At 45.2% G+C, this 27,753-nt stretch overlaps 1 protein-coding gene across 1 annotated transcript; it reads right to left on the bottom strand.

Moving 5' to 3' along the window:
• Positions 1-387: 387 nt before the first annotated feature.
• Positions 388-6,418, bottom strand: LOC142760418 (alpha-1,4-N-acetylglucosaminyltransferase-like). The gene is made up of 2 exons (XM_075863605.1): positions 6,149-6,418; positions 388-969 (listed from the first exon to the last, which is right to left on the bottom strand). The coding sequence occupies exons 1-2, from the start codon at positions 6,371-6,373 to the stop codon at positions 388-390; spliced, it is 807 nt and encodes a 268-aa protein (XP_075719720.1). The 5' UTR covers positions 6,374-6,418.
• Between the last annotated feature and the right edge of the window lie 21,335 nt (positions 6,419-27,753).

Raw genomic sequence — 27,753 nt, 5'->3', positions numbered from 1 at the left:
CTTTTTAAAAAGCCTCTGACATGTCAAAGTGACATGTCAGAAGTTGATTGGTGGGGGTTCGAGCAGTGAGTCCCCCACTTCACGCTAGAATTTTTATGGGCCAGTACACCAACTGCTCTTCTTTCCGAGAAAAGCTGATCAGAAACAAAGAAGCTCAGCTTACTCGAGCGTTTCTGCAACTTCATTTTAGCAATCGGTGGGGGGCTCAGTGCTCTGAGCCCCACCGATCAAAACCTCTGACTTGTCACTAGGACACCTCAGAAGTATTTGGAAAGTTTAGTTACCATTTTAGAAATCATACACTAAACATTTTCTAAAAATATTTAAATTGTGTAAATAAATAACTGGCAGTAGATTTTTTTCCAGTTCACCATCAAAATGTTATATTTAAACACTATTCTCTTTCAAGAGTGCGGTGTAGGTGGTTGGGCAATACTCTTTATAGAGATGTTCCACCAGTGTGTTGCTTCCTGGTACCATAACATTTCCATTCTTATTCATGAAATTCCAGAGGTGCACAGCATAACACTCATTAAAATCTGGCAGCGTTTCCCAAACCTGAAAGAACTGTTTCCAGGAATCAAATGATATGGGGTAAAACCGCTTGTGGTGATAATAGGTAATATTTGAACACATCATGTCCTCTGAAGACATAAATTCTGTTATTCCACACCATTTTTTAACAACTCTTGTAAAAACTCCTGGCCCTTGGTGTCCCCATACATCTCCTTTGTAATGCTCTACAAAGTTTTTCATACACTGCCAGGAAAATCTGTGATGAGAAGAAAGCCCAAAAACACTACTGCTAGTAAGTTTTTGGGACTCAGCGGCTACAAAATTAGTCTCAGGAATAGGTCGAATTGAAATAACATCAGCATCTAGGTAAACTCCACCATATTTCCACATCATGGCAAACCTGCAGGCATCTGAGCTAACATGGGTCCAGTATATTTCTAGACTTGGGTAAACCTGGAAGAAAAAAAAAAAAAGGATTCAAATTGTTAACAAGCAGCACATGAGTATCTTCAACACTGCTTATGGGGATGCAAAATGTATATGAAAAACCTATAGTATACTTAGAGGCCAGTTTAATGCAAAGTGTTTATCACACAGATATATTGCTGACCTTAGAACATGGGGGGGGGGGGGCACAAGGGCAAAAACAGTCAGTAACTACCAGATTTTTGTTTAAGACATAATAGAAAAGTGTTGTGATCTCACATGGATGATTCTAGGTAAAGTGCTAATTTGAGGATAAGAAAAAAAAAATGTGCCACTAATGAAACTTTCCAGAGCAGCTGTAAATATATATATATATATATATATATATATATATATATATATATATATATTATTTATTTTTTTTTAAATAAAATCAGAAAAAAAGAAGGATTAAATACAATACTGTATGGGTTTTTAACTGGCTGTTGAATGCTGGAGCTCAGTTGAGGGTTATTGTGACTTCTTTATATATGTTTGCATGTAAAAGTGTGTTAGAATCTGAATCAGGGACAGTCAGATCTAAGCCTCTAAATCTCAAGTACGATGTCAGACAGTGTATGGGGTTAAGCAAAAGTCTGTTTAGGAAAGTATTAGGTTCTCAGAATAAACTGCCCACTGTCTAAGTATATTTCACAGATACAGTCTACTTACTACTCTGTTTGCTTATAGAAACATACCTAAAGTCTTAGCCAATTCCCAGCAATACAATGGACTACATTTACTAAGGCGGTCTATCAGTTAGGCTGAAATCACACGAGCGGTGCGCATCTCGGACGTGAAAAACTGTAGTCCGAGCTGCATCAGTGCTCTGCGGGACTCGTTATCACGCATCCGCCATAGACTAGAGTCTATAGAGGGAGGTGTGAAAAAATCTATTTTCTCACGGCCCCTTCACACGGTCCGTTGAAACAACGGCCGTGTGGACGGCCCCATTGAATTACATAGGTCCGTGTGACAGCCGTTGCTTTAACTGCCGTCACACGGACGTATAATACGTTCATGTGAATTAGGCTTTAGACAGCGTAAACTTAGATCAGTCACAAATTGTGCAAAATGTATAACAGTAGTGCATGCTGCATGATCATTTTGGTGCATCTTTCATGGTCTGTTAGACAATTTTTATACCCCTTTTGATTTGACAGAATTTTGTGCTATTATTTTGACACTTACTAGACACAGACACTAGTAAATCTGCCCCAGTGTTCTAATTCATTGCATTCTAGGAGAGCTAGGTTATCCTACATCAAGTTACTCTACATGGTCTAATGTAGAGACAACACAGAACACAAATAGTCAGGGCAAGCTTTGTACATATATTTAAGACACCGGAAGATCTGGTCTCAAGTGCAATCAGAAATGTGATTGCAGCTCTAGAGCAGGTTTACAGCTGCTATTCGATATCATGTTATTTTGTGTATTATCTTTATGTATTGCTCTAATGCAGTTATTTTACTGGAAGGCAGTTCTTAAACGAGGTATTATGATGACTGACCTTTACAGCATATCCAATAATTATCATACATGTCTAATGGAATCCGCTGCGAGATGATGCTTTGCCATGTGCAAGTCTATGGGAGCTACAGAAACTTACTCCGCAGATTGTGTCACTTTCCACAGGCTTTAGTTGAGACAACCGTGCACTTGCACAGTAGAATGGTTTGTGATCTTAACCCTGGCTAGCAACATATATTTCTACTTTGCAGTGAGTAAAGTCAAACTGGTTTCCAGACTAAAAAGCAGAGGTTATTTAAAAGTGGACTTTAAAACAGATTTAAATCAAAGGGGACGTTCATACGGAAAATTACAAACGGCTAAAAATTAGAGCTGTTCAAGGGAAAACAGCCTCTGATTTTCAGTTGTTTTTGTAGCCGAATAAGTTTTTTTGAGGAGTTATTTGGAGCCATTGTTCCATTGACAATGAAAAACAGCTCAAGAAGTGACCTGCTTCTTTTTACAGGGAGTTTATTTCACGCACTGTTATTTTAAAAAAGCAGCATAAAAAAATGCCCCGTCTGAATGAAACGCCATTTTTCCCATTGGATTCAATTGGCAGATGTTTGTTTATATGCAGGGGCATAACTAGGAAAGACTGGGCCCCATAGCAAACTCTTGACCGGGCCCCCCCGGGTGCCACAAGCAGCCCCCCTTATAAATAGTGCCCCATGTATAATGTGCCATACAGCCCCCCTGTAGACAATGTTATATAGCCCCGCCTATAGACAGTGTCACTCCCAATTTGTAGATAGTGCCCCCACCTCCCCCTTGTAGATAGTGCAATAGAGCCGCCCTGTAGATGTTGCCATAAAGCCCCCAATGTATATAGTGCCACAGCCCCCCTCTCTTGTATATAGTGCCACACAGCCACCCCCCTAAGTAGAGTGCCACACACAGATCCCTGTAAATTGCGCCACACTCAGCCCCCTGTAGATAGAGCCACAGCCCTCCCCCTTGTAAATAGTGCCATACAGTTCCCCCATGTGTATAGTGCCACAAGGCAATGGTGCATCAGGGAAAGTTGTATCAGCCAGGGAGATGTCACTCAAACATGGAAAGGTGGGTTTGGAGACAGGACTATCTGACTCTTCAGGATAGCGGCACCGCTCCATGACCCTCTAATGAGTAATTAGCATATAGTGTGTGCCGTTTTAAAAGTGGATTTTTAGGATTTTGCTGCATCTGAAAAAAAACATACAAGGGAATGTTTGGAAATATTGTCAGGTCAAGTATTACCGCATGGTGGCCATTCAAGGGGTTAAAACTACCGGACAGATTCCCATTAAATATACAATGAATTGAGAACAATTCCATCTGCCCTGCAATTTTGTTCTTATAGATATATCCTATATAACTACAGATCCAGAACCAAGCTCTGACAGATATACAGTACCAGAACCAAGATCAGTACATATATACAGCCCCAGAACCAAGCTCAGTACATAAATACAGCACTAGAACAAAGCTCATTACATATCTATACACAGCACCAGAACCAACCTCCGTACATAAATACAGCGCCAGAACAAAACTCCGTACATATATACACAGCACCAAAACCAATCTCAGTACTTACATACAGCATCGGAACCTCGATCAGTACATATATACACAACACAAGAACAAATACAGCTCAATCTAGTGCAACCCCTGCCGTATTGGTTTGTACGCCATAAAACTACAGCCTCCAGCATGGCCCGAACAATGGTGAGGCTATGCTGGGAGATGCTGTTTCATACCACCATCCGCTCGCTGCATATCACACAGTGACTACATTACTGATTAGAGGCAGAATAAACATTTACATTAAGTGACACACCGGTGACGTCTCAGATTCTAGTTCTTTTTCTTCTCCCTCCGGTCCAGACATCTATGATGGATTTCTACCGGCCATTACCCATTTCTGCAGTTTTCCGCTCAGATGTCTTCAGCTTCTCACTTTTAAAACATTTCTGCACCTATAAACAAAGTTAAAATTCTCAACACCTCTAAATATAATAGCGCCATACACTGTGTCCCTGATTATAAATAGTACCATACACTGTCACACACACACCGTGACTCATGTAGATAGTGCCCCCATAGGCCCCTGTAGATAGTTACCTACATAGAAGCCCCTGTAGATAGTATCCCACATACAACCCTCTGCAGATAGCGGCCACATTTGGACTCCAGAGCTGCAAGGCAATAGTGCGAACCACTGAGCCACCGTGCTGCCCTACATATAGCTTCCCCTATAGATAGTGCTCCACATATAGCCCACCTTTGCAGATAGTGTCTCACATATAGCTCCCCCTGTATATAGTGTCCCACATATAGCCCACCCCAGTAGACAGTGGCCTACATATAGCCACCCTGTTGCCAGTGCCCCACAGGTAACCCACCCCTGTTTATAGTGTCCCACATATAGCCCACCCCTATAGAAAGTGCCCTAAAAAAAGCTCCCCTATAGATAGTGCTCTAAATTTAGCCCACCCCTGTATAGTGTCTCACATATAGCTCCCCTTGTATATAGTGCCCCACATATAGACCCCCCTGTATATAGTGGCCCACATATAGACGACCCCCTGTAGATAGAGCCCCCACTATAGATAATGCCACTCACCGTTTTATGAGAAAAAAACCAAAATCTTTACATACTCACATGATCCCGTTCCCACGCTGCTCGCTGGCAATGCTGGAGCTGAACGAGCATCGTCCAATGACGCTGATTGGCGGGGCAGAGTGACGCCCCGTAAATCAGCGCCTTTCAAGCAGGGAAGTCAATCAGTGTCATTGCAAGGCACTGAATGGTCGTGCATGGCACATGCCCGGCCATTCAGCACTAATGCATGTTTTTGCTGTCGCTAGCACAGGGGCCCCCTCCGGTGCTAGCGATGCCTACAGGCATGAAAGGGCCTGTGTCACCCGGCCAATACTTGGAGGCTCGGAGGCGCGGGCCCCATAGTAGTGGCGCTACCACTGTAGCAGCCATAACGGCTGCTAGCGGCGCCACTGTGCATATGGGGGGGGCGTGTCGGCTGGCGGCACGGGCCCCCCTCAAGCCGCGGGCCCTGTAGCAACCGCTACGGCTGCTACCGCGGTAGTTACGCCACTGTTTATATGTTCAGCTACAGTTTTTTCTGGAGTATTTCGAGGCGTTTACGCCCTGAAAACACAGCGTGTGAACACACCCAAACAGTTAAAACTAGGTTGCCCTCCCCAACCATATTTGTTTTTATTGTCCCAACATATCTGGAATGAAAAGTGAAGCCTTGAAATAGTCTTCATTACAGATTATCGAGTTGTGTCATGGCATCAGACTACAAGCAAACTTTGTGCAGTCAGATCCTGCAGTTATACCCCCTTGCATCTGTCCTCAACATCTTGCTCACATACATTTGTTAATTAGCATGAAGTAGGAGACAGATTGAAGAAAGTATGACTACAAGATCTGCTTGTTTGGAGTCTGTTACCATGGAGATGCACAGATCAACATAAGAGTGAAGGACAAAATAAGCTGACCTTTTTTAATCAAGACTAGATGCAATGGACCTACTAAAAGAAAAATGCTTTGCAATAGTGGACATAGCTTTTAAGTATTAAGACTTTCAAAAAGATTATATAGTTGTGTGATATAATTATGTTACTATTACAACGACACTATACTTACTTTTTCATACCAAGATTCAAGCGGCGTATCCTTAAATAATTCTGCCATGCTTAATGGATAAAAATGTATGTTCTGGAAAGTTGAAAGGGTTGGAAAATATTGGTGTGCTGTGTAATTAAGTAACCAATTTTGACTTAGTCCTTTCATGAAAAAGACCACTGGCCTATTGGGATATACACGAGCTGCTGACTCTAATGCACAGATGACCAGTGATGGTGGCTCCATTCTTTCAGTGGTTTCTACAAACAAAATGCTATTTCCATGAATTAACTTGGCTTCTTTTGGATAGAAGGATGAGATTTCCAGATTTCTGTTGACTGCAATAAGGAATCCCAAAGGCAACACCACAATCGGCATCAGCAGCATCATGGTCTTCCATTTTGAATCGAACATTGTTTTGAGGTTCTACGATTGTGCTAAAGAAATAAACAGATATATAAAATTATTAATAAGCATTACTTATCACCTCACCCAATAAAATTACCTTTAAGAGTTGTCACTTTGAATCTAAAAAGTTCCATTGTTGGAGGTATTGTTAAAATGTTTAAGTCAACTTGCCACTAATTGTGCTCTGGCTGTATCGATTCCTTATTTTAATACATTATATGCAATTTTATCCACAATAGTCCTGAACCTTAGAAATATTATATCTTCATTCATCCCTCCGAACCAATCAGAGGAATTATGCGTGAATATCATTCCGAAAAAGAATCTTTCTGACTTAGAATTAGACTACTTGTGTGACACCACACTGTAAATAGATCCTATAAGACGGGCACTGTATAATTGGAAGGAAGTCTGCCCTGGACTTAAAGGATTTTTTTTTCCTCAGGAAAGAAGACTGGTACTGCAAGAACAAAATAGAATGTTAAAAAGTTTTTTGTTTTTTTTTTAAATATAAACTGGGTTCCAGTCCTCTCTGCCTTCAATCAATGCAATGTTATGTCCATGTAATTTCACATAATATAATTGCAAAGAGAAACCAATGCCCTATGCTTTGAGATTACCATAGACAAAACATTTAATGTAATGGACATCACATCTTCTTGGAGGCAGAGAGGACAAGGAAATAGTGGGGTAGCGTAGGAAAGGAGAACACTCAATAATGTGAGTATATTACATTCTTCACTAATGTCTATGGGGAGACACCCTTTAACAGGTTCCCTACCGCTGGCTGTATTTTTACGGCCAGCTGTCAGGGTCTCTGAAGTCCGCCGTATAGACTAATTACGGCGGCACATCAGAGACTGTGCACGCGCGATCGCGTGCACACAGCTCTCTGCCCTGGCTGTTGCTAACAGCCAGGGTGCATGGGCAGAATGTCAGGGTCCAATCTTTTGGCCCCTGAACATGTGATCGCTGTGACAACCAATCACAGCGATCACATGCATTTATACGTATAATACAGTGTGCACGCGATCGCATGCAAACAGCCCTGTGCCCACGCTCTTACCAACAGCTCTGGGCACTGGGCAGAGTATCAGGAGCCAATCTGATGGTCCCTGAACATGTGGTTGCTGTGAAAACCTATCACAGCGACCACATTTGTTTTATTTTTACTTTTCTGGCAGCAAATCTCCTGCCTCTTTTCTTCTCCTCAAACATTGTTTCAGTGTGAGAAGAAGAAGAGACTCGAGAGAATTGCTGCCAGAAGAATACAGTTAGTTACAAAAAAAATACAGTTACACTCTATAAAACATTCTCTGTATAGATAGATGGATAGATAGAAATCTCTCTTTTTTTCTATCTATCTTTCTTTCTTTTATTCTATTAGAATATATATATATAATATATATAGCAATAGCAGTTTATTTTTTTGTTAGCGATAGTGTAGATATATATACCAGTTAGTTTGTGTGTTTTATAAAAAAAAAAAAATGTTTAGTTAGTGTTAGTGACGTTATGGCCAGGAAGTTGTTTAGCGCCGAGGAGGCATACGCCATGCTGTGGTCTGAGTCGGAGACCGCATCAGAGATGGCGTCAGAGATGGAACCCTTTTTGGGCAGTGACGATGATAGCGTCACTTCAGGTACATCTTCAGGGGACGTTGTCCCTGATGCAGTTGAAACTGCAGAACATGAAAGCGCAGGGCCAAGTAGCGCTGTAGTACGGGACAGCCTGGTCCCTCCAGTCCAGGTTCTTGTATGGGCACCTGCCCCATCTTTTGGGCCTAGAACCCACGGATTTACTGCCACTCCTGGCATAACCGTGGACAATACAAATTTTGTCCAAATGGATTACTAACATTTATTTATAACGGACGACATCCTAAATCTGATTGTCCATGAAACTAATTTATATGCTGCTCAATATATAAGGCAAAAACCTTCATCCACCCATGCCAGAGATTGGACGCCCACCAATTTGCAGGAATGAAAAAAAAAATTTTGGGGCTCACCCTAAATATGGGTATTGTCAAAAAGCCCTCCATTAGGTCGTACTGGTCAACAAGACCCACCCAAGCCACCCCAGGGTATTCTGCAGTAATGCCCAGGTCTCATTATGAGACAATAATGAAGTTCATCCACTTCAACGACAACGCACAGGCCCCCCCCCCCCCCAAGTACCGATGCAAACCGGGATCTGTTGTTCAAAATAAGACCACTGATAAATTCCCTCAATAATTTATTCCTGCAACTCTACACCCCTGAGCAGAATGTAAGCGTGGACAAATCCCTCCTCAACTTCCATGGAAGACTTAGCTTTCGCCAATATCTACCTTCCAAAAGGGCAAGATATGGCGTTAAGCTTTACAAATTGTGTGAAAACGGGTCAGGATATACCACCGCCTTCAGGATTTATGAAGGGCGGGACCGCACAATAAATGTTCCTGGATGCCTCCCTGATCTTTCCACTAGCAGTAAGATCGTGTGGGAGATAATCAAGCCTCTGCTTCACAAGGGGTACCACCTGTACTGTGAATTTTTATTCCAGTGTGCCCCTGTTTAGGCATTTGCATGCTGCAAGGACTGGGGCATATCGTACCATGCGCAAAAACCGAATTGGTTTTCCACAGCAATTAGTGGGGAAGCGCATGGTAGAGGGGGACTCCTGTGCTTATGCATCTGAGGAATTGCTGGCGGTCAAGTACAGGGATCGCAAAGATGTATATGTGCCAAGCACGATTCATACCGCAGGAACAGTGGCAGTGAGGGAAAGGGGGGCAACATCGGACAAGTACAAACCAGTGAGCATGTCTGAATATAACAAGTACATGGGGGGGGTGGATTTAAGCCACCAGGTTTTACAGCCCTATTTAGTGAAGCGAAAAACAAAAACCTGGTACAAAAAATTGGCCATTTATTTGTTACAGGTGGCAATCCACAACTCATTTGTGCGCTACAAAAAAAACAGAGGCAGAGACACATACCTGGATTTCCAGGAGAAAATTATTGAAGGCCTAATTTTTGATGTTCAGGACACCAGAGAATGCCCCCAGTCTGAGGATGTCACGCGACTGACAGACATTTCATCTCTCGGATTCCCCCAACACCAACCAGAAGCAACCCGCAGAAAAAGTGCAGCGTCTGCAGAAAAGACGGGCACCGCAAAGATTCCCGATATTTCTGTCCATCATCTCCCTCAAAACCAGGCCTGTGCATTGAGCCAGGTTTTAAAAAAATACCACACTGTTCTGAACTATTAGATTTTAGTTAATTAGTTGAAAATATATTTGCCCTACATTACATTTTTATTTTTCCCCTGATTTTACTCCAAGGGTGAGGGAGGGAATGGGTGGGGGGTGCATGTTTTTTAAAGTTAATCTGCTGGAGAGCTCCATTTGCATAAACCTGCAATTTCTTATTTTAGAAAACCCCAAAAAATAAAATTCCCATTATACCCCTAGATGAATATTTTGGGATCTCTGGTTCAAGAGCAGATATTTTGGACGTGTTATAGAAACTCTGTTGAGTTTTGTAAAACCAGCTTTGAAAAAAGGCGATTTGTGAAATAAGCTTCTTCTATCGTCCGCCCTCCTACATCTCTATGTGATAATAAGGCCCACATACTTGGTATCCCCATGCACGGGAGAAGTGGCAGAATGTGAACGGAGATTAATTTTGTCCGTGGTCTATACTGTACTGTGTGTGAAAAAGCTAGCATAAACTGACGCATTTGCTAAAAAAAAAGCTAATTTTATTTTGATCCATCTTATTCAAGAAACTTTCAGAAGAAAACTGGACTGTCTAAAAATACGATAAACCCCTTGAAGGAAACCTTGTAGGCTCTACTTGTGTGAATGAAGTAATTTATGGGGTGATTCTAATCTTTCAGCAGCATTACACCCCCCAGAAAACAGTATGCGGCAATAAAGTCAAGTGCAGAATTCCTGGACTGAAAAGGCCAAAAAGCCTCCTTTTATGCCAAGCCCTGGCACATGTCCGCACAGTGAATAAGGCACACATATTTGGTATCCCCATGCACGGGAGAAGTGGAAGAATGTGAAAGGAGATTAATTTTGACCGTGGTCCATACTGTGTGTGAAAAATGCTGGCATATACTGACGCAATTGCTAAATTCTTGCATTTTTTTCCAATTTTGCCCACTTTAGAGAAAAAAAATTATATTGATACATACTGACAAATGCCACTAAAACAAAGCCCTATCTGTCCTTTAAAAAGAGTGTAAAATTCAAAGATGAACTTTATTCACCTGCAGAGTTATAGTCATCTAAAGAAGCGCATAGCAAAATTGTGAAATTTGCTCTGGTCATTTAGCTGTAAAACAGCCTAGTCCTTAACCGGTTAAAACTGAACGAAAATACTGAAGTGCAAACGAGACCTAAGAGGGAGCTACTTACTTACTTACTTACGTCTGAACTCCCACTTGGAGGCTGCTTGTAAGTTTTTTTTCTTGCGGATTGGAATAGGATCGTGGAGGCAACTGTGCTATATTCGCTCTATAGCTGGCTTTTTGGGTAGGAAGGGAGGTAGCATCGCAGACACTTTATACAGGCAGCATGTGAAGCATGTTTTACAGGTACTGTTCACGGTGGCAGGCAGATCATAGATGTCCAATGCAGAACAGCAGAAATTAAAAATGAATAGCTACGATCAGAAGATTGTAACTCTAAATACACATTTACATGGCAGTATTTTGGTCAGTGTTTGAAGGCCAAATTCATGACCTGCCTAAGTAGAGTCGTGTGTTAATGAACCTTCCCTTACCCATCCTATCCCTCCACCCCCACCTTTAGGAAAGACACGTGACACCGAGGTTGGATGTGAAATGGCCACAGCAGCCGTTTATTAATTTCACAGTTTTATAAAAACAATTTAAATCCGAAACATTCGGATAACTAGTTAGGAATCCACCAGAGAATTCCTCCTAATAATTCACATGACCCAACATGGGTCAGAATCGTAAATAACAATTTTAACGTTAACATTAACCCGAGCAGAGGAAGTCCTTGAAGCCCTTTCAGATATTCCTTTTTTAAGAACACACCGAGTTAGCCATCTGCAAACCAGTAATTACCTCCAGCCGTAAACCAGCTCGGAAGCACCGTTCACCTCTGCAGATGGCTCCAACCACTAGAAGTCCACTTCAAAGGGATAACACCCGATGAAGCCCTCAAGTGATATACCGACCACTAGAAGTCCACTTCAAAGGGATAACACCCGATGAAGTCTTCAATCATGTACCTTTTTTGGGGGACGCATACCCCCGATGCGACCCCCCCACCATTTTGTACTGACTGGCCTCAAGGACTCCCCCCGCCAGCTGCCATGACAACAGAACCTACTCCGAAAAAAGGAAAAAACATGTTAAATAAGCACACAAATCAAACACAACACTCCTAGACAGACGTACATAAAGACCCACAGGGGTAACAAACCAAGGGCGGGAGGGTGGGAGCTTGTCTCTCCCTGTGTTACTTCTCCCGCTGCTTCCGGCTCAATGCCGAAAAACAGCGGGAAGCCCAGCAACGGCCCCCTGACTCCTCCTTATCCCTCCTCCTCACTCTCCCTCCAACTCTCCCTTACCTATTAACCCTTTCCCTACCAGGGAGGTCATGGAGGCTTCCCCTTAAGCCCTGCAGGCTGCGTCCAGCCTCTTCTGGAGTGCAACCCACAAAGAGTGCAACCCACAATGGAAAGATTTGTACTTTCGTATTTAGCATTCAAATCCTGATATTGTATCAATGGCTCTTTCCATTTGGCCTTTCGTTCGTCCTCAAGGGAACTCTCAGGGTGATTAAAAGACCAGTGATCTGGGGCTAGACCCAGATAAACCTCTCTCATGGCTTATGATAACAGGCGTTGCCACTCTTCCTGACCTTCCAGATGCAGTTCTGTGGACTTCTGCCAAGGAATCTCATCCTCACAGGGGGCTTGTCAGCCAAACTGACTGAACTTGTGAGAAATTTCGGTCTCTTCTGGGAGTTAATGGCAAGTAATTTCATAAGTGTAATTGTGCATCTCAAGTGTAGCAAATAGTTCTGAGAGATTGCCTCAAAAAAATTGAATGATATGTTACATTATTAAGGGACAATGATGCCATCCATAACATTGATGTTATTGATAATTTCTACTGCTTATAACTAAGCTTTTGAGCTCTGTGCACGTAACGTACTTATTTCCCTATTTCACGATAACCATGCACTACCCTCTACATCTACCATCTACCTAAAGTTCCTGAACTCTGGTACTTGGTCTGTTTTTCTCTTGTTCCCAAGTATAGTTCAATTTATTGGTTGATCGAATAAGCCCTTTACATTTACTTTATGGCTAATATCCATGTTACCTCTCCGAGTGGGAAGGGAATAAACTCACCCGGTCCAGAGTTTTTAAAATTCTCCGATCACGACATGCAGAGATAGCAATTCTTCAAGAAACACATTTTTGCCCTAGGTAGGCTTCCTTATTTGCCCAGCACATACTACTCCAAATGGTACCATTCACACCACCACTCATCTAAAATAAGAGGTGTTATGATTGCTTTCAAGACCTCTATACCCTTCACATTGATTTCATAACTGAGCGATATGGAAGGCAGGTTCCTCTTTTTAAAAGGGACACTTGCAAACACTCCCGTTACAATAGCTGGATTATATGCCCCTAATACCAGAATACCAATTAACAGATACCCTGGCTAATCTAAATGCTACAGCGATTTAAAACCTTTCAATCTGGTATGTGCATTATAGGAGGCGATTTTAACATTACTTTTGAACCTCTATTAGATTCCTCATCAGGTCGCTCACAGCAATCATATAGACGTTTAAACACTTTTCGCAAGATTCTGTCTGACTTAGGGTATGTTCACACGGCCAAATTATGGACGTAATTCGGGCGTTTTATGCCTGGAATTACGTCCGAAATTACGGCTTGAAAGCGTTGACAAACATCTGCCCATTGAAAACAATGGGCTGACGTTTGTCTGTTCACACGAGGCGTATATTTACGCGTCGCTGTCAAAAGACAGCGCGTAAATAGACGCCCGCGCCAAAGAAGTGTCAGGTCACTTCTTCAGACGTAAATGGAGCCGTTTTCCATGGACTCCATGGAAAACCAGCTCAAGTTACGTCCGTAATGGACGCGGCGTTCAAGCGCCTGCACATGCCATTACGGCTGAAATGACGGCGCTGTTTTCTCCTGAAAACAGCCCCGTAATTTTGGCCGTTACGGACGCTGCCGTGTGAACCTACCCTTACACGAGAGACGTTTGGAGAAAGTTTTTCCCGGCTTCCAAGAAGACTACACCTACTATTCTGCTCCACATCAGTTTTATCAAGGACTTTATTATTTTATGGTAATGTCCCAACACTTACCTGCAGTAGCCTTATCTGATATTGGCCATATCACAATCTCTGATCATGCACCAATAACTCATTACCTTGGAAATTGTACAACTGGATACTTAATGAACTACTTCATAATAATGAACAAAGAATGTGTGACAACTGCTCTTTCTAATTACTTCCATGAAAACGTTAATGATCAGACTCCTATGCCTATTGTTGGGGAATAACATAAAGCCGTGGTCAGGGGCGAGTTCATATCTCTAGGCTCTTATGTTATAAATTGCGTAAAAAAGAAATGGATGCTATTATGAATAGGATCTTACAATTGGAGGGATCCCAAAGATCATTGGCTATTGAGGTTCAACAGGAGCTTACTTTTCAGAGAGAAAAATTTAGACAAATTGTTGAACCTTAACCCCTTAAGGACGCAGCCTAGTTTGGGCCTTAAGGCTCAGAGCCCATTTTTCAAATCTGACATATTTCAATTTATGTGGTAAGAACGTCAGAATGCTTAAACCTACCCAAGCGATTCTGAGACTGTTTTCTCGTGACACATTGGGCTTCATGTTCGTGGTAAAATTTGGTCGATATATTCAGTGTTTATTGGTGAAAAATTGCAAAATGTAGAGAACATTTTGAAAAAATTGCATTTTTCAGAATTGAAATGCATCTGCTTGTAAAACAGACGGTTATACCACCCAAAATAGTTACTAGTTCACATTTCCCATATGTTTACTTTAGATTGGCATCATTTTTTTAACATTCTTTTATTTTTCTTGGACGTTACAAGGCTTAGAACATAAACAGCAATTTCTCATATTTTTAAGAAAATTTCAAAAGCCTTTTTTTTAAGGTACCTCGAGTTCTGAAGTGGCTTTGTGGGGCCTATGTATTAGAAACCCTGATAAAACACCCCATTTTAAAAACTAGACCCCTCAAAGTATTCAAAACAGCACTTAGAAAGTTTTTTAACCCTTCAGGAATTTCACAGGAATTAAAGCAAAGTGGAGGTAAAATTTGCAAATTTCATTTTTCTTGCTGAATTTCAATTTTATTCATTTTTTTTTGTAACACAGAAGGTTTTACCAGAGAAACACCACACCAGCAGTGACTAGCAAGGAGGGAGGTTGTGTGTTTGGGAGCTGCTGAGTGTGTGCTGTGAGTGTGGACCACACCCGGAATCCAGGGAGTTTCCTTTCTTTCACCAGCCCAGGTTTCTATCACCTGCCTGGGCTAAGGAAGCTTCCCTGAAGGAGGCTCCATTCATACATGGAGCCTCAGACCTCTACCCCCTGGAGCATGCAGGCGGGGGGTAGGGGGTCTTCCCAACCTGCTGGGAGCGTGCAGCCAGCATCAGGGGTGAGAAGGTCATCCCGTGGAAAGATCTGTGCGGCCCCCCCTGATGCTGGGGCTCTGGAAGGAGCCAGGAGGAGAGACATGGCGGATCATCCAGGTGGAGGACCAGAAGGCCCAGCAAGGCCAGATGCCAGACCTGAGGACCAGAGCACGGTAGAGGAATGGGGGCTACTGCGGTCGGGAGAGTCGGTGGAAACCTTCAGCTCCCGCCTAGCTGCCCGGCTGGAAGAATACCGGGACCTCGGTAAGTCCCTGCGGCGGCTGCGGGAAGATCTGGCGGCCGCAAGGGGACGAGCAGCGAAAACATCAGGCGCCAAGAGGTCCCGGTATAATCTACAGGTAAAGGAACTACTTGAAGAAATTAATATGGTGGAGGAGAGAAAGATGGAGATTGTGGTCGGTGGGGGAGCCTTCGGGGAGAAATTGGAGAATGATGAAAGGTTTTCCCTGATGGCGTCCCCCACGCAAAGTAATGAAACCCCCTGCAAAAGGGGAGTAAAAGCACTGGCTGCTAAAGGTGCAGTGGAAGCTGCAGAGAAGGAGGCCGCAAAAATGGAGGCCGCAAAAATGGAGGCCGCAAAAATGGAGGCCGCAAAATTGGAGGCCACTAAAATGGACGAAAGTGTGGAGAGGACGCCAACCCGGGAGGAGACGGGCTCGGAGGACCCCTGGGAAGGCAGTAACGGAGGGGCAAGTGGGGAACTTACCTGCAGCCAAGGTGTGCATGACATTGAATCGGGCAGTGGGCACCCCCCGGGGTTGCTCACGCAAATACGGCTGCAGGAGTCCCCAGTGTCCCTCCAGAACTTTACTTTTGGAGCGGAGTTGCCACCAGAGGAGGACAAAGTGCAGAAGAAAAAGTTATGGAAGTTAAGGCGGAAGAAAACAAAGGCGAAGACAGGTGGGGTATCCTATAAATATTCCTACCTGTCTTCCTTGCGTTCCGGACCGGGTGAGAGCTCGGTTCGGGACGCAAACCCCGCAAATCCCCCAGCTCCGGCCTCTGCAGTGGGGTCGTGGCGGGTATGTGGGCAGAAAGATATGGTGCTGGTTTTGAGCAATGTGGCCAAGATGGCGCCAGACGCCGTCTCCTGTAAAGGAGGTGGTGTCGATGGCCACGTGGCGCTAGGGGGCGTGTCCCCGTGTCCGGCGGATGGGGAACCTCAGAAGCCGGTCTCTGGCGCAAGCCGGAGGCCGGGGGACGGGGGGAACTGGAAACCGGATGTGGCGCCGGAAAACCGGAAGTCTGCTGGTCATGTGACTCGGCCAGCAGACGCACCAGAAAGTGTTGCGGCAGCGAGTGGTGGCGGTAAGAGAGGCTTCGGCACTGCTGGCCACCCCCCGACGGGAGGGGGGGGTGGTTTGGTGCCGGGAGCGGCTCTAGCTGTGCCTGCGGCCCCTCCATCTGCATCGCCGCAAGGCGGTGGGAGGGGTTTAGCGGGCACGGGGGGTGACGGCACCCCTCCTCCCGAACATTGTATTGGTGGCGCAGCAGATATGGAGGTCGGTGAAGCGGAGGGTGCTGAGGGATTGCCGCCTGAGATATCCGGCGGCGCCCCAGAAGTAGCGGCACCTGATGATGTGGAGACCCCAAAAACAACATATAAAAAGCCAGTGGACAAAAGGAAGAACTCCGTAACCAGCCTGGCCGGTATGAAAGTTGTGGAGAGGAATGTAAGTGGAAATGTAAATATTGATGGTAATGTTAGTAGTGTTGGTAATATTGTTGGTGGTGGTAATGTTGTGGATATTAATGTGGGTTGTAATATTGTGGGGGGAGTGTCAACCAGTGGCGGGCCGGATGCTCCTTCTGCCAGAGCGCCCGGCAGGTCGTATGCGGGCGTTGTGGTGGGGGGACCGTCGGCCCACCCATCCTCATCTTCTGGGCCCGGGGACGGCAGTTTGCAACAACGCCTCCTAGAAGCCTTAAGGGAGGGGAAGCAGACGATAACAGTAGGGGGAGTGCAGAAGGACCTATCCTTTTGGATAAATAGGTATGGTCTGGATGCCTTCCGAGAGAGACGGGGAGATCAGTGGTCGCTCCCAACAACCGGGCCGGCCGTGGCCAGGAGGAATGTGGTCCGTCTCCAGTGGCGTGGCAATGATGCGTGCCCTCCTCGTAAGAGGGTGGTGGAGCTGCTGCTGGAGATGGGCTTCAAGGCGAGTGACATCTACGCCTTGATACATCCTCATGGTACGGCTGAGTTTGACATCAGCTTTGTTCAGCCGGGGGGCCTTGAGGTCTTCTGGGGGAACTATGAGCTGGTGAAAAGCGAGCCCGGCTGGCGAGGGTTTGCTGCGCAAGCAATCTCTCGCCAGAATGGTCTCAGGAAAGTGACCGTTCTTACCCGTAACGAGTCGCTTTCCTGTGTGGACATCATGACCTGGTTGGGAAGATACGGTGAGGTAGCAGAGATGCCACGGAAGAACTGCGATGAGTTTGGCATCTGGTCGGGAGCCTGGACGTTTATGGTCAAACTTAAGCGTCTGGGGCAGACGGTGTCCCACATACCATCATCTGCTTTCTTGGGAAGAGATCGAATCCTTGTCTTCTACCAGGGGCAGCCGAAGCTGTGTCACCGGTGTGGCGACCCCTCACACTTGAGCGCAAGCTGCACTGTGCAGAAGTGCGCTCATTGTGGGGGGGTAGGCCATCTGGCCGCATCGTGTGAGCAGATTAGGTGTAACCTGTGTGGTGACCTAGGTCACCCTTTCAGTCGGTGTCCGCGCTCAGTCGTCAATGTCTGTTCCAACCCTACGGAGAATGTAAGGAGGGAGGTCTCCGTGGGCGAGGGGGTGGACAGAGACGATAGAGCCCAAGAGCAAAGGATGAACGCCAGGAGGGGACCCCCTTCTCGTCAGAGAAGGGCGGAAAAACGCAGAAGGGAACGAGAGCTGAGGAGGACCCAGGAAACTGGGGACTCCTCTGGCTCGGACCTGGATGCCCCCCAGGATACTGATGCTCTTGGGGGGGCCGTACTGGACGAGGAGATAAGGAGGATAGAGAGAGAGCAGAGGGCTGAGGACTCCCAGTCCTCCCACTATGAAAGTGTGGAAGAGGAAGGGAGGTCACAGCCTAAAACAAAACAGGGGACACCGGGTAACATCAAAACAGGGCTAAAAAAATCTGGCCCTGCCCCGGCCAAGGAAGGCAAAACCTGCACCCCCCTGGTGTGCTCCCCCAACCGATACCGTGTTCTCATGGATATTCCAGACCCCCAGGCCGGGGGGGAGAGCACGGTAGGGAGTCTAGGAGTCGTTGAGCCTCCTCTTCTGCGGGGGCCACTGTCCCCGGGGGAGGGGGTCGGCCCGGACCCAGGAGATGAGAATGGGAGGGGGGTGGTGGAGGTTATGGACTCCTCAAAAACAAAAAAAAGAGGTAAAGAGGGTGAGGGGTCCTCCTCAGAGGAGAAAGCAAGGGGTGGGAAGAAGAAAACCGTCTAACTCAATCATTTATGATGGCGGCACCCACTCCGTTGACGCTGGCATCGATTAACGTTGCCAGCATTAAGTCGAATATGGCTAGATTTGCAGCCTTTGATTTTCTCGGCCGGGTTGAAGCTGACATTTTGTTTTTGCAGGAGACCAGACTGTCACTTTTGGCAGAGGTCGTGAAAGCTAGGAGGGAGTGGCGACGTGGGCCCTCCTACTGGTCTCTTGCGGCTGAGCCATATAGCGGGGTGGCGGTACTTTTTACCGCACCGGTCACATGCCGGCGGATGATCGAGTTAGAAATGGGGCGGTGCTTGATCTTAGATGTTCTCATGAGGGGACAAGAACTAAGACTTATCAACATCTACGGTCCCCAGACAAAGTGGGACCGGAAAAGTCTCTTCATGAGGATTAAGCCCTTCCTTTTTACAGGCCGACAAGTCATTTTTGGAGGGGACTTTAACACTGTCGTTAGGCCCCAAGACAGAGGAGGTTCCAGAAAGGTACTGGCCTATGATAGTGTCGAGTTGAATAGAATAGCTAGTGATGCTCGCCTGGAGGACATCCACATTCGGTATACCCCAGGCCACTCGGGGTTCACCTATCATAGTGGTAGTCGTAGGTCCAGGATAGACAGGTTTTTTTTAAAGGAGGACGCCATCTCTTCGGCAGTGTCCGTCGTTGAGGTGGAGTTCTCCGATCACTGTATGATTATTTTTTCTTTGAATGTTGCAGAGTCCCTCCAGATGGGAAGAGGTATATGGAGGCTGAATTCTACTCTCCTGGAAGAAGCAGAGATAAGACAGGCCTTCGAGGATTTTCTTCAGAGCCAGGTACCTTTATTGGATCTAGGTGGTACTAAGTCTGAGTGGTGGGAGGTGTTCAAAGAACGGGTGGCTGAGTTTTTCCGTCAGATCTCGTGCCTCAGGTCTATGAGCAGGTATCGCCTGTATCAAGACATGAGGAGGAAACTCGAACATCTAGTCTCAACCGGAGGTAGCCGTGAGGAAATCTCCGTGGTGAAAGCTCTGCTCAAAAGATGCCAATATGATAGGCACACGTCTTTGGTTCTTGAACGGGATTTCGGGAGGTACCGCTCGCCCGACCCTTACAAGAACTGCAAGATGTCAGTGAGTCGTAAGGTGGTGACAGGACTGGTAGATAGTACAGGCTCCCTGATGAGATCCAAATCAGGGATCCTGGAGGTCATCAGATCCTTTTATTCGCAGCTTTTGGGTGAGCAGGATCTAAACCGAGACGAAATGTCGGCTTTCCTGGCTGAAACCATCCCTGAGCCAGGAGCAGACCCCTCGCTTGGTGTTTTGACAGAGTCGATCAAGGAAGAGGAAGTGATGCTGGCGATTGATGGGTTGGCCATCAAAAAGTCGCCAGGCCCAGATGGCTTAACATCTGAGTTTTATAAGGCTTTTAAGGGAACCTTAGTTCCCCTCTTGACTGCGGTTTTTAATGAGTGCCTCTCCTCGGGCGCTCTGCCAAAGTCAATGGGCAAGTCGGCCTTGATCATTCTGTCAAAGGGTAAGGATTCGACCCGTATTGAGAACTGGCGTCCCATAACGCTCCTCAATACGGACAGAAAGGTTCTCGCAAAAGTACTGTTTAATCGGCTGGTGAAGTTTGCACCCCGGCTCCTTTCGTCGGCCCAGCATTGCTCTGTTCCAGGCCGCAGCACCTTTAGTGCTGTCCTCAGTGTCAGAGAGGCAGTGGAGCAGGGACATTCTGGCCGATGGGAGGGGTACATGCTGTCCTTGGATCAGGCCAAAGCTTTTGACCGGGTGAATCACAAGTACCTATGGTCAGTCCTTCTGAGGTATGGCCTACCGGGTGAGTTTGTTAATTGGCTCCAGACCCTATACGCTGGGGCTGAGTCTTTTGCACTGGTGAACGGTTGGACTGGAACCCCCTTTGAGGTTGGGTCTGGTGTCCGCCAGGGTTGTCCCTTAAGCCCCTTGCTGTATGTTTTCGCGATCGACCCCTTTCTTAGGCGGCTCGATCGTGGGCCATTGGCGGGGGTGGGGATGGACTTGGAGGAGCCGGAAGCCACTCAGAGGGTGGTTGCGTACGCGGATGACGTCACTATCTTTGTCTCCTCGAGAGGGGAGGCAGAGTGGGTGATGTCAGAAGTTGAGCGCTACTCACGGGCATCTGGGTCCAGGATCAACCGGGACAAGTGTGAAAGTCTCTGGCTGGGGGGAGGGGATCCTAGTTTTGATCTCCCGGACACCCTCCCAGAGCCCAAAGGGTCTGCTAAAATCTTAGGCATTGAATTTGGCCCGGGTGATTACCCCAAGAAAAACTGGGAAGGTAGGCTATCAATAGCTGCCCAGAAGGTTGGCCAATGGAAGGGATGGTCTTTGTCCCTTAGGGAAAGGGTTCACCTGGCCAAGGCTTACCTGATGCCCATGTTGCTCTACCTTGGCAGCGTGTGCATGTTGCCAGAGCCTCTCTGGACTCGGGTCTATAGCCTGTTCTTCCAACTGTTATGGGGAAACAGGCTTAACCTAATCAAGAGGGAGGTTACTTACCTACCGAGGAAACTAGGTGGGTTAGGTATGGTTAACCCAGTGGTGTTTCTAGTAAACACCTTCATTAAAATTAATTTGGCGAACCTCTTTGAAAGAGAAAGGGCTCCTCTGTGGATATCCTCCTGCAGGGGATGGTTTCGGCCTTTCTTCCAGGAATGGGAGACAGGAGGCCAAGCGAAAGACCTGCGTGTACCCCATGGGCACCTCCCGGCTTATGCCGCCCCGGTTCTGAAGGTTGTTCGTCGGTGGGGTCTGGAGGCGAGGGAGATCAAGACCATGTCGAGAAAATTTCTTGACAGAAAGGTCTTGTTGACCTGCTTCCAGAAGCCCCTGGCGCTCAGGGACTGCCCAAGTAGCGACCTCGGGGTGGGATTAAAACTTTTAAACTCTGTGAGGATTCCCCAGAAGTTTTGGGATCTGGCTTGGCGCTGCTTCCATGGGAGGCTGTATGTAAGGGGCAATCTGAAGTTTAGAAACTCCGATGAAAGAGGTTGTCCTCGGGAGGAGTGCGATGACACGCTGGAAAGCATGGACCATTTCTTGCTTCAGTGTCCCTTCAATGCAGAGGTTTACAAACGGGTGGGTGCCTCCATCGGTTGGCCCGGTCTGACCAACCTCTCCTACGCTGGTTGGGCCTATGGGGCATTCGGAGACCTGGGTGGAAGGGATCATTGCACTTCTTTTTTAGTTAGTCTAGTGATCAGGTATTTCACGTGGAACGCACGGTGCTTAGTATCGACTCAGTGTAAAATCCTCCTGGAGGACGAGGTGTGTAGGAATATCATGGGTGACCTGGTGAAGGTCCGGTCTCTGGAGGTTGAGAAACTGGGTGCATCCAAGGCCTCTCGACTTTGGAGGGGCTTCAATTTTAGGGTGCCCTAGGTGGAACCAACCTTCAGGGGGAGGGGAGGGAGTGCCCCTGGGTATTAGACTGGAGGTGGGGGTCTGCACCTGGCCATGACACCGGGAAATAGCGATAGGGACAGAATGAGAGACAGCAGGAGGGACAGATTAGTTTATAAAGTAATAAGGGATAGAGATAGGGCAAGCAGGATAGGTTTAGCGATAGGGACCGGGGTGGTGGTTGGGGGTTGGCTTTGGCCTCTGGTCTGGTGCTCTAGGGGGGCTTTCCTCTCTCTCTCCTCTGGTGATGGGCTGAGTAAGCACAAGTAGGTTTTTGTTTTGAGCTTTTTGGAGACAGAAAAAGGGCTTACAAGCAGCCAAACTTAGGTTTTCGGGTTTATGTATATAGTATGGTATTTGGTTATAGTTATGTGTCGATATGGTGTATAGGTCTATGCATGGGTTTGTGTGAATGTTTAGGTAAGATGGGCAGTAGATAGGTGGGGTGGGGGGCCTGGGGGTGTGCCCAGCCTGATTCTGGACTACGTGGACGTGAGGAGGACATGAGACGTGGGATCGGGCTGGTTGGGTGATGTGTTGGGTGGTGGGGGCCAGCATCTGAACTATGCGGACATGGAAGGACATGAGGCGTGATGCTGGTTGGGGGAGGTGATGGGTGGTGATGGATAAGGTAGTATGTACAGGGTTAGGTATGAATGTGGATAAGTTAATAAAAAGGAAAGAAAAAAAAAAAATAAAAAAATAAAAAAAAAATATATTAAAAAAAAAAAAAAAAAAAAAAATTATTTAAAAAAATTAAAATAAAAAATAAAAAACCTTTTTTTTTTTTTTTTTTTTTTTTTTGGGGGTTTTTTTGGTTGTTTTTTATGTTTTGTTCTTTTCTTTTCATTTACATGGTGCACTGAAGTAAGTGCACCATGGGATGGTAACTTTTATTTTTAGAATTTATTATTATTATTTTGTTTATTTTTATTGTGATTATTATTTATTTTGTTTTATATATGTGGTGGTTTTTTTTTTTAGGGGGCCATTGGTTGGCACATGGTTTTTAAGAGTATGTTGTATATAGTGTTATAGTTATGTTTTCTTGGGGTTGGGGGGGTTTAGGTGTGTGTATGAATGAGTATGGGATTATAGTTATGTATGCATGGGGATTTATGTAAGAAGGGCCAGGCTGGGTAAATTGTACAGAAATGTACATAAGTTTTGTTTTGTTGTGTTTGTTTTGTAAATACCGTTTATTTTGTAATGTTTTATATTTTTCTATTAAAAGAGTACCAGAGAAACACTACTAAATATGTATTGTCCAGATTCTGCAGTTTTTAGAAATGTCCCACATGTGGCCCTACTGCGCTAGTGGACTAAAACACAAGCCCTAGAAGCAAAGAAGCACCTAGTGCATTTTGAGTCCTCTTTTTTTATTAGAATATATTTTAGGCAGCATGCCAGGTTTGAAGAGGTGTTGAGGTGCCAAAACAGTAGGAATCCCCCAATAGTGACCCCATTTTGGAAACTACACCCCTCAAGGAATTAATTTATGGTTGTTATTACCATTTTAACCGCACAGTTTTTTCACAGCACGTATTTGAATTGGGCTGTGAAATGAAAAAAAGTCATTTTTTCCAATAAAATGTCATTTGTGATCAAAATTTCTTATTTTCACAGGGAACAAAATACCCCATTTTGTTGCCCAATTTGTCCTGAGTGCGGCAATGCCCCATTTGTGGTGATAAACTGCCGTTTGGGCTCATGGGAGGGCTCAGAAGGAAATGAGCGCTATATGTTCTTTGGAGTCCAGATTTTGCTGGTTTGGTTTTCGGGTGGCATGTCGCATTTGCAGAGCCCCAGAGGTATCAAATCAATAGAAACCAACCACAAATTACCCCATTTTGGAAACTACACCCCTCAAGGAATTCATTTATGGGTAATGTGACCTTTTAGACTCCATCGTTTTTTCACAGAACTTATTTGAATTGGGCTGGGAATAAAAACAAAATTATTTTTTTCAAATATGTAGTTTTGGCTGAAAATTTCTTATTTTCACAAGAAACAAAATACCCCATTCTGTTGCGCAATTTGTTCTGAGTGCCGCAATACCCCATTTGTGGTGATAAACTGCCGTTTGGGCCCATGGGAGGGCTCAGAAGGAAAGCACCACCATTTGGCCTACTGGGGATTTTCTAGTGCGAAGTCATGTATGCAGAAGCACCTGAGGTACCAGTACAGTTGAAACCCACAAGAAGTGACCCCGTTTTAAGAACTACACCCTTAAGGCATTAATCTAGAGGTGTAGTGAGCATTTTGACCAGAGACCTACACCCCATAAACTGTAATGTGGGTTCTCCCGGGTATGGCAATACCCTACATGTGGCTGTTAGCTGCCTGGACACACAGCAGGGCCCAGAGGGGAAAGACGAGGGGGGATAAGCTGTGTGGAGTGCATCAGGGTAAGTAAAATTGGGGTAAATTATAAACCAAGGGATGTATGATAAATTTTAAAACTGACTTTCATACAGAGCTCTGGTTATTCGGGAAACGTGTCACATTGATATATTGTGTCATCCCTTATAGCAGACTTTGCACCTCTTTTTACTTTTTCCCTTCTTGCCAGTTTGGGGAACTTCTCCTGGAAAGTGTTGCCGCCTTGGTACGATGCATGTGGCCCCGCTTCCAGAAGTACTGGGTGCACCCCCTTCTTGGTCCCTAAAGATTAGGTTCTTGATAATCACCTCTTGAAATTCCAAGAAAGTTCCCGTCTGGCCTGCACATCGACGTAGCACGTACGCATTGTACAATGCCATCTGTATGATGTGCCCGGCCAGCTTCTTATACCACACCGCATGGCGCTGTAGGGCTTCAGGATTTGATCTGACAAGTCCACACCTCCCATGTACCTATTGTAGTCCAGGATGCAGTCTGGTTTGGGGGTGGCCTTTCCTTCATATAGCCTAAACCTGTAGGTATATCCGGATGCACTCTTGCAGCTTATACATCTTCACGCCATAACTTGCCCTCTTACCCGGCAGGTACTCCCGGAATTGAACCCTCCCTTTAAAATGTACCAGGGACCCATCAATAGAAATACACTTCTCGGGGGTGAATGCTTGGGAAAACCGGGCACTGGAACGGTCTAATAGGGTTCTCCGTTTATACAAACGGTCAAAACTGGGGTCATCTCGGGGTGGGCACGGCTCATTATCAGTATAATGTAAGAAGCGAATAATTGCCTCATTTATTTATTTTTTTAGGTTCCAGTTCAGTTCTGAAGTTGCTTTGAGGGGCCCATATATTAGAAACCCCTATCAAATACGCCATTTTAGAAACTAGACCCCTCAAAGTATTCACAACAGCATTTAGAAAGTTTATGAACCCTTTAGGTGTTTCACAGAAATTTAGAGCAAAGTAGAGGTGAAATTTACATTTTTTTTTGTCAGAAAATCCTTTTTATACCATTTTTTTTTTATAACACAAAAGGATTTATCACATAAACACAACTTAATACGTATTGCCCAAATTCTGCAGTTTATAGAAATATCCCACATGTGGCTCTAGTGCGGTAATGGACTGAAGCACCGGCCTCCGAAGCAAAGGAGCACCTAGTGGATTTTGAGGCCTCTTTTTTATTAGGCACCATGTCCGGTTTGAAGAGGTCTTGTGGTGCCAAAACATTGGGAACCCCCCAAAAGTGACCCCAATTTGGAAACTAGACCCCTTGAGGAATCCATTGTAGTTTTCTTGGGTTTGCATGTGGCTTTTTGATCAGTTTTTATTCTATTTTTAGGTGGCGTGGTGACTAATAAACAGCAATTCTACTATTGTTTTTTTATAGCGTTCACTATAAATGACATATTCACTTTATTCTGCGGGGTGATACGATTACGGCGATACCAGATGTTTATAGTTTTTTTATGTCTTATGGCGTTTGCACAATAAAATACGTTTTGTAAACAATCATTTACTTTTTGTGTTGCCTTATTCTAAGAGCCATAACGTTTTTATTTTTCAATCAATAAAGCCGTGCGTGGACTTATTTTTTGCGTAACGAACTGTAGTTTCGATCAGTACCATTTTTCGGTACATGCGACTTTTTGATCTCTTTTTATTCCATTTTTTGGGAGGTGAAGTGACCAAACAATTGTGATTGTGGTTCGGTTTATTATTATTTTCTTTTACGGCGTTCACCGTGCGGGATAAATAACGAAATAATTTTGTAGTTCAGGCCGTTACGGACGCGGCGTTACCAATTATGTATAGTTTATTTGTTTGTTTATATATTTTTATTAATAATAAATGACTGATAAGGGAAAAAGGGGGATTTTTACTTGTAATACTTTTATTTTCTTATTTTTACACAACTTCTTTTAACTTTTTTTTTACTGTATTACTTTGTCCCACTAGGGGACTTGAGGGCAGGAGGCCCTGATCGCAATTCTAATACACTGGACTACATGCGTAGTGCAGTGTATTAGAACTGTCAGCTACTCACTGACAGCAAGCATAGTGGGTCCTGACGTTGTCAGGACCCACTAGGCTTCCGTCAATGGCATAGCCGGACGCCATTGTTTGGTGTCCGGTTGCCATAGTCACCATCGCCGGCCGCTATCGCGTAGCAGGCCGGCGATGGCAGCTTAACCCCTAAAAAGCTGCGATCGCTATAGAACGCAGCTTTTAAGGGGTTAATCAGCGGGGACACAGCGATCGGTCCCCGCTGTAGGAGCTGTGACAGCTGCTGAACAAGACAGCAGCTGTCACAGCTCCTGTAAGTGTCGGGAGGACGGCCGAAACGGCCGTTACTCCCGAGACGTACTATTACGTCATGGAGCACGAACGATACAGCTGCCATGACGTAATAGTACGTCCAGGAGCAGGAAGGGGTTAAAGGCAGTGAAAGCTTATCTTAACAACCAGCATAAAATGTATATCCATGGAAACAGGGGTTCAAAACGGACGGCTACAATGGCCAAAAAGAGGAGAAAACAAACATACATTAAGGGTATCCATACAGGCAGGGGTGATATGGTCTCAGACACTGCAGATATTGTTGAGCAATTTAATATTATGAACTACTATATAATATTAGGAACAAAGAATCTGGTGAGGACACGCTTGGGAGAGAAATACACATTGGACAATTTTCTACAAGATTTACAACTACCTTCTCTTTCAAATCCCTAACGAGACCTCCTCTCTTACCCATTCACTGACAGAACTAGAACTTGCACTGAAAGACACTCCCAAAGGGAAAAGCCCTGGACCAGATGGACTGCCATCTATATACTATAAAACTTTTAAATATGTACTTCTACCTCAAATGTTACACTTTTAATTCCCTTCTACATTCTGAAGGATTCCCTAAACAATGCTTAGAGGCACACATCTCTAATCTACCCAAAGACGGTAAGGATGAGACCGATTGTGGTAATTATCGACCCATCTCCTTACTAAATATAGACATTAAGCTCCATGCGAAATTATTGGCTAATAGACTTAAGCCCTTATTGCTTAGCTTGGTCCATCCAGAGCAAGTTGGCTTTGTATCCCGTAGAGAGGGTAAAGACAATGGCCTGTCTCTCTACCGATGCGGAAAAAGCATTTGAAAAAGTTTAGACTCCCAGATTCTCTCATTGCCCAGATTATGGCTTTATATACACGTCCGTCAGTAC

Source organism: Rhinoderma darwinii, chromosome 4 (genome assembly GCF_050947455.1).
Source record: "Rhinoderma darwinii isolate aRhiDar2 chromosome 4, aRhiDar2.hap1, whole genome shotgun sequence".
Lineage (NCBI taxonomy): Eukaryota > Metazoa > Chordata > Amphibia > Anura > Rhinodermatidae > Rhinoderma > Rhinoderma darwinii.
The sequence above is the reverse complement of the archived record's forward strand: the minus strand, read 5'-3'. Positions and strand labels throughout refer to the sequence as shown.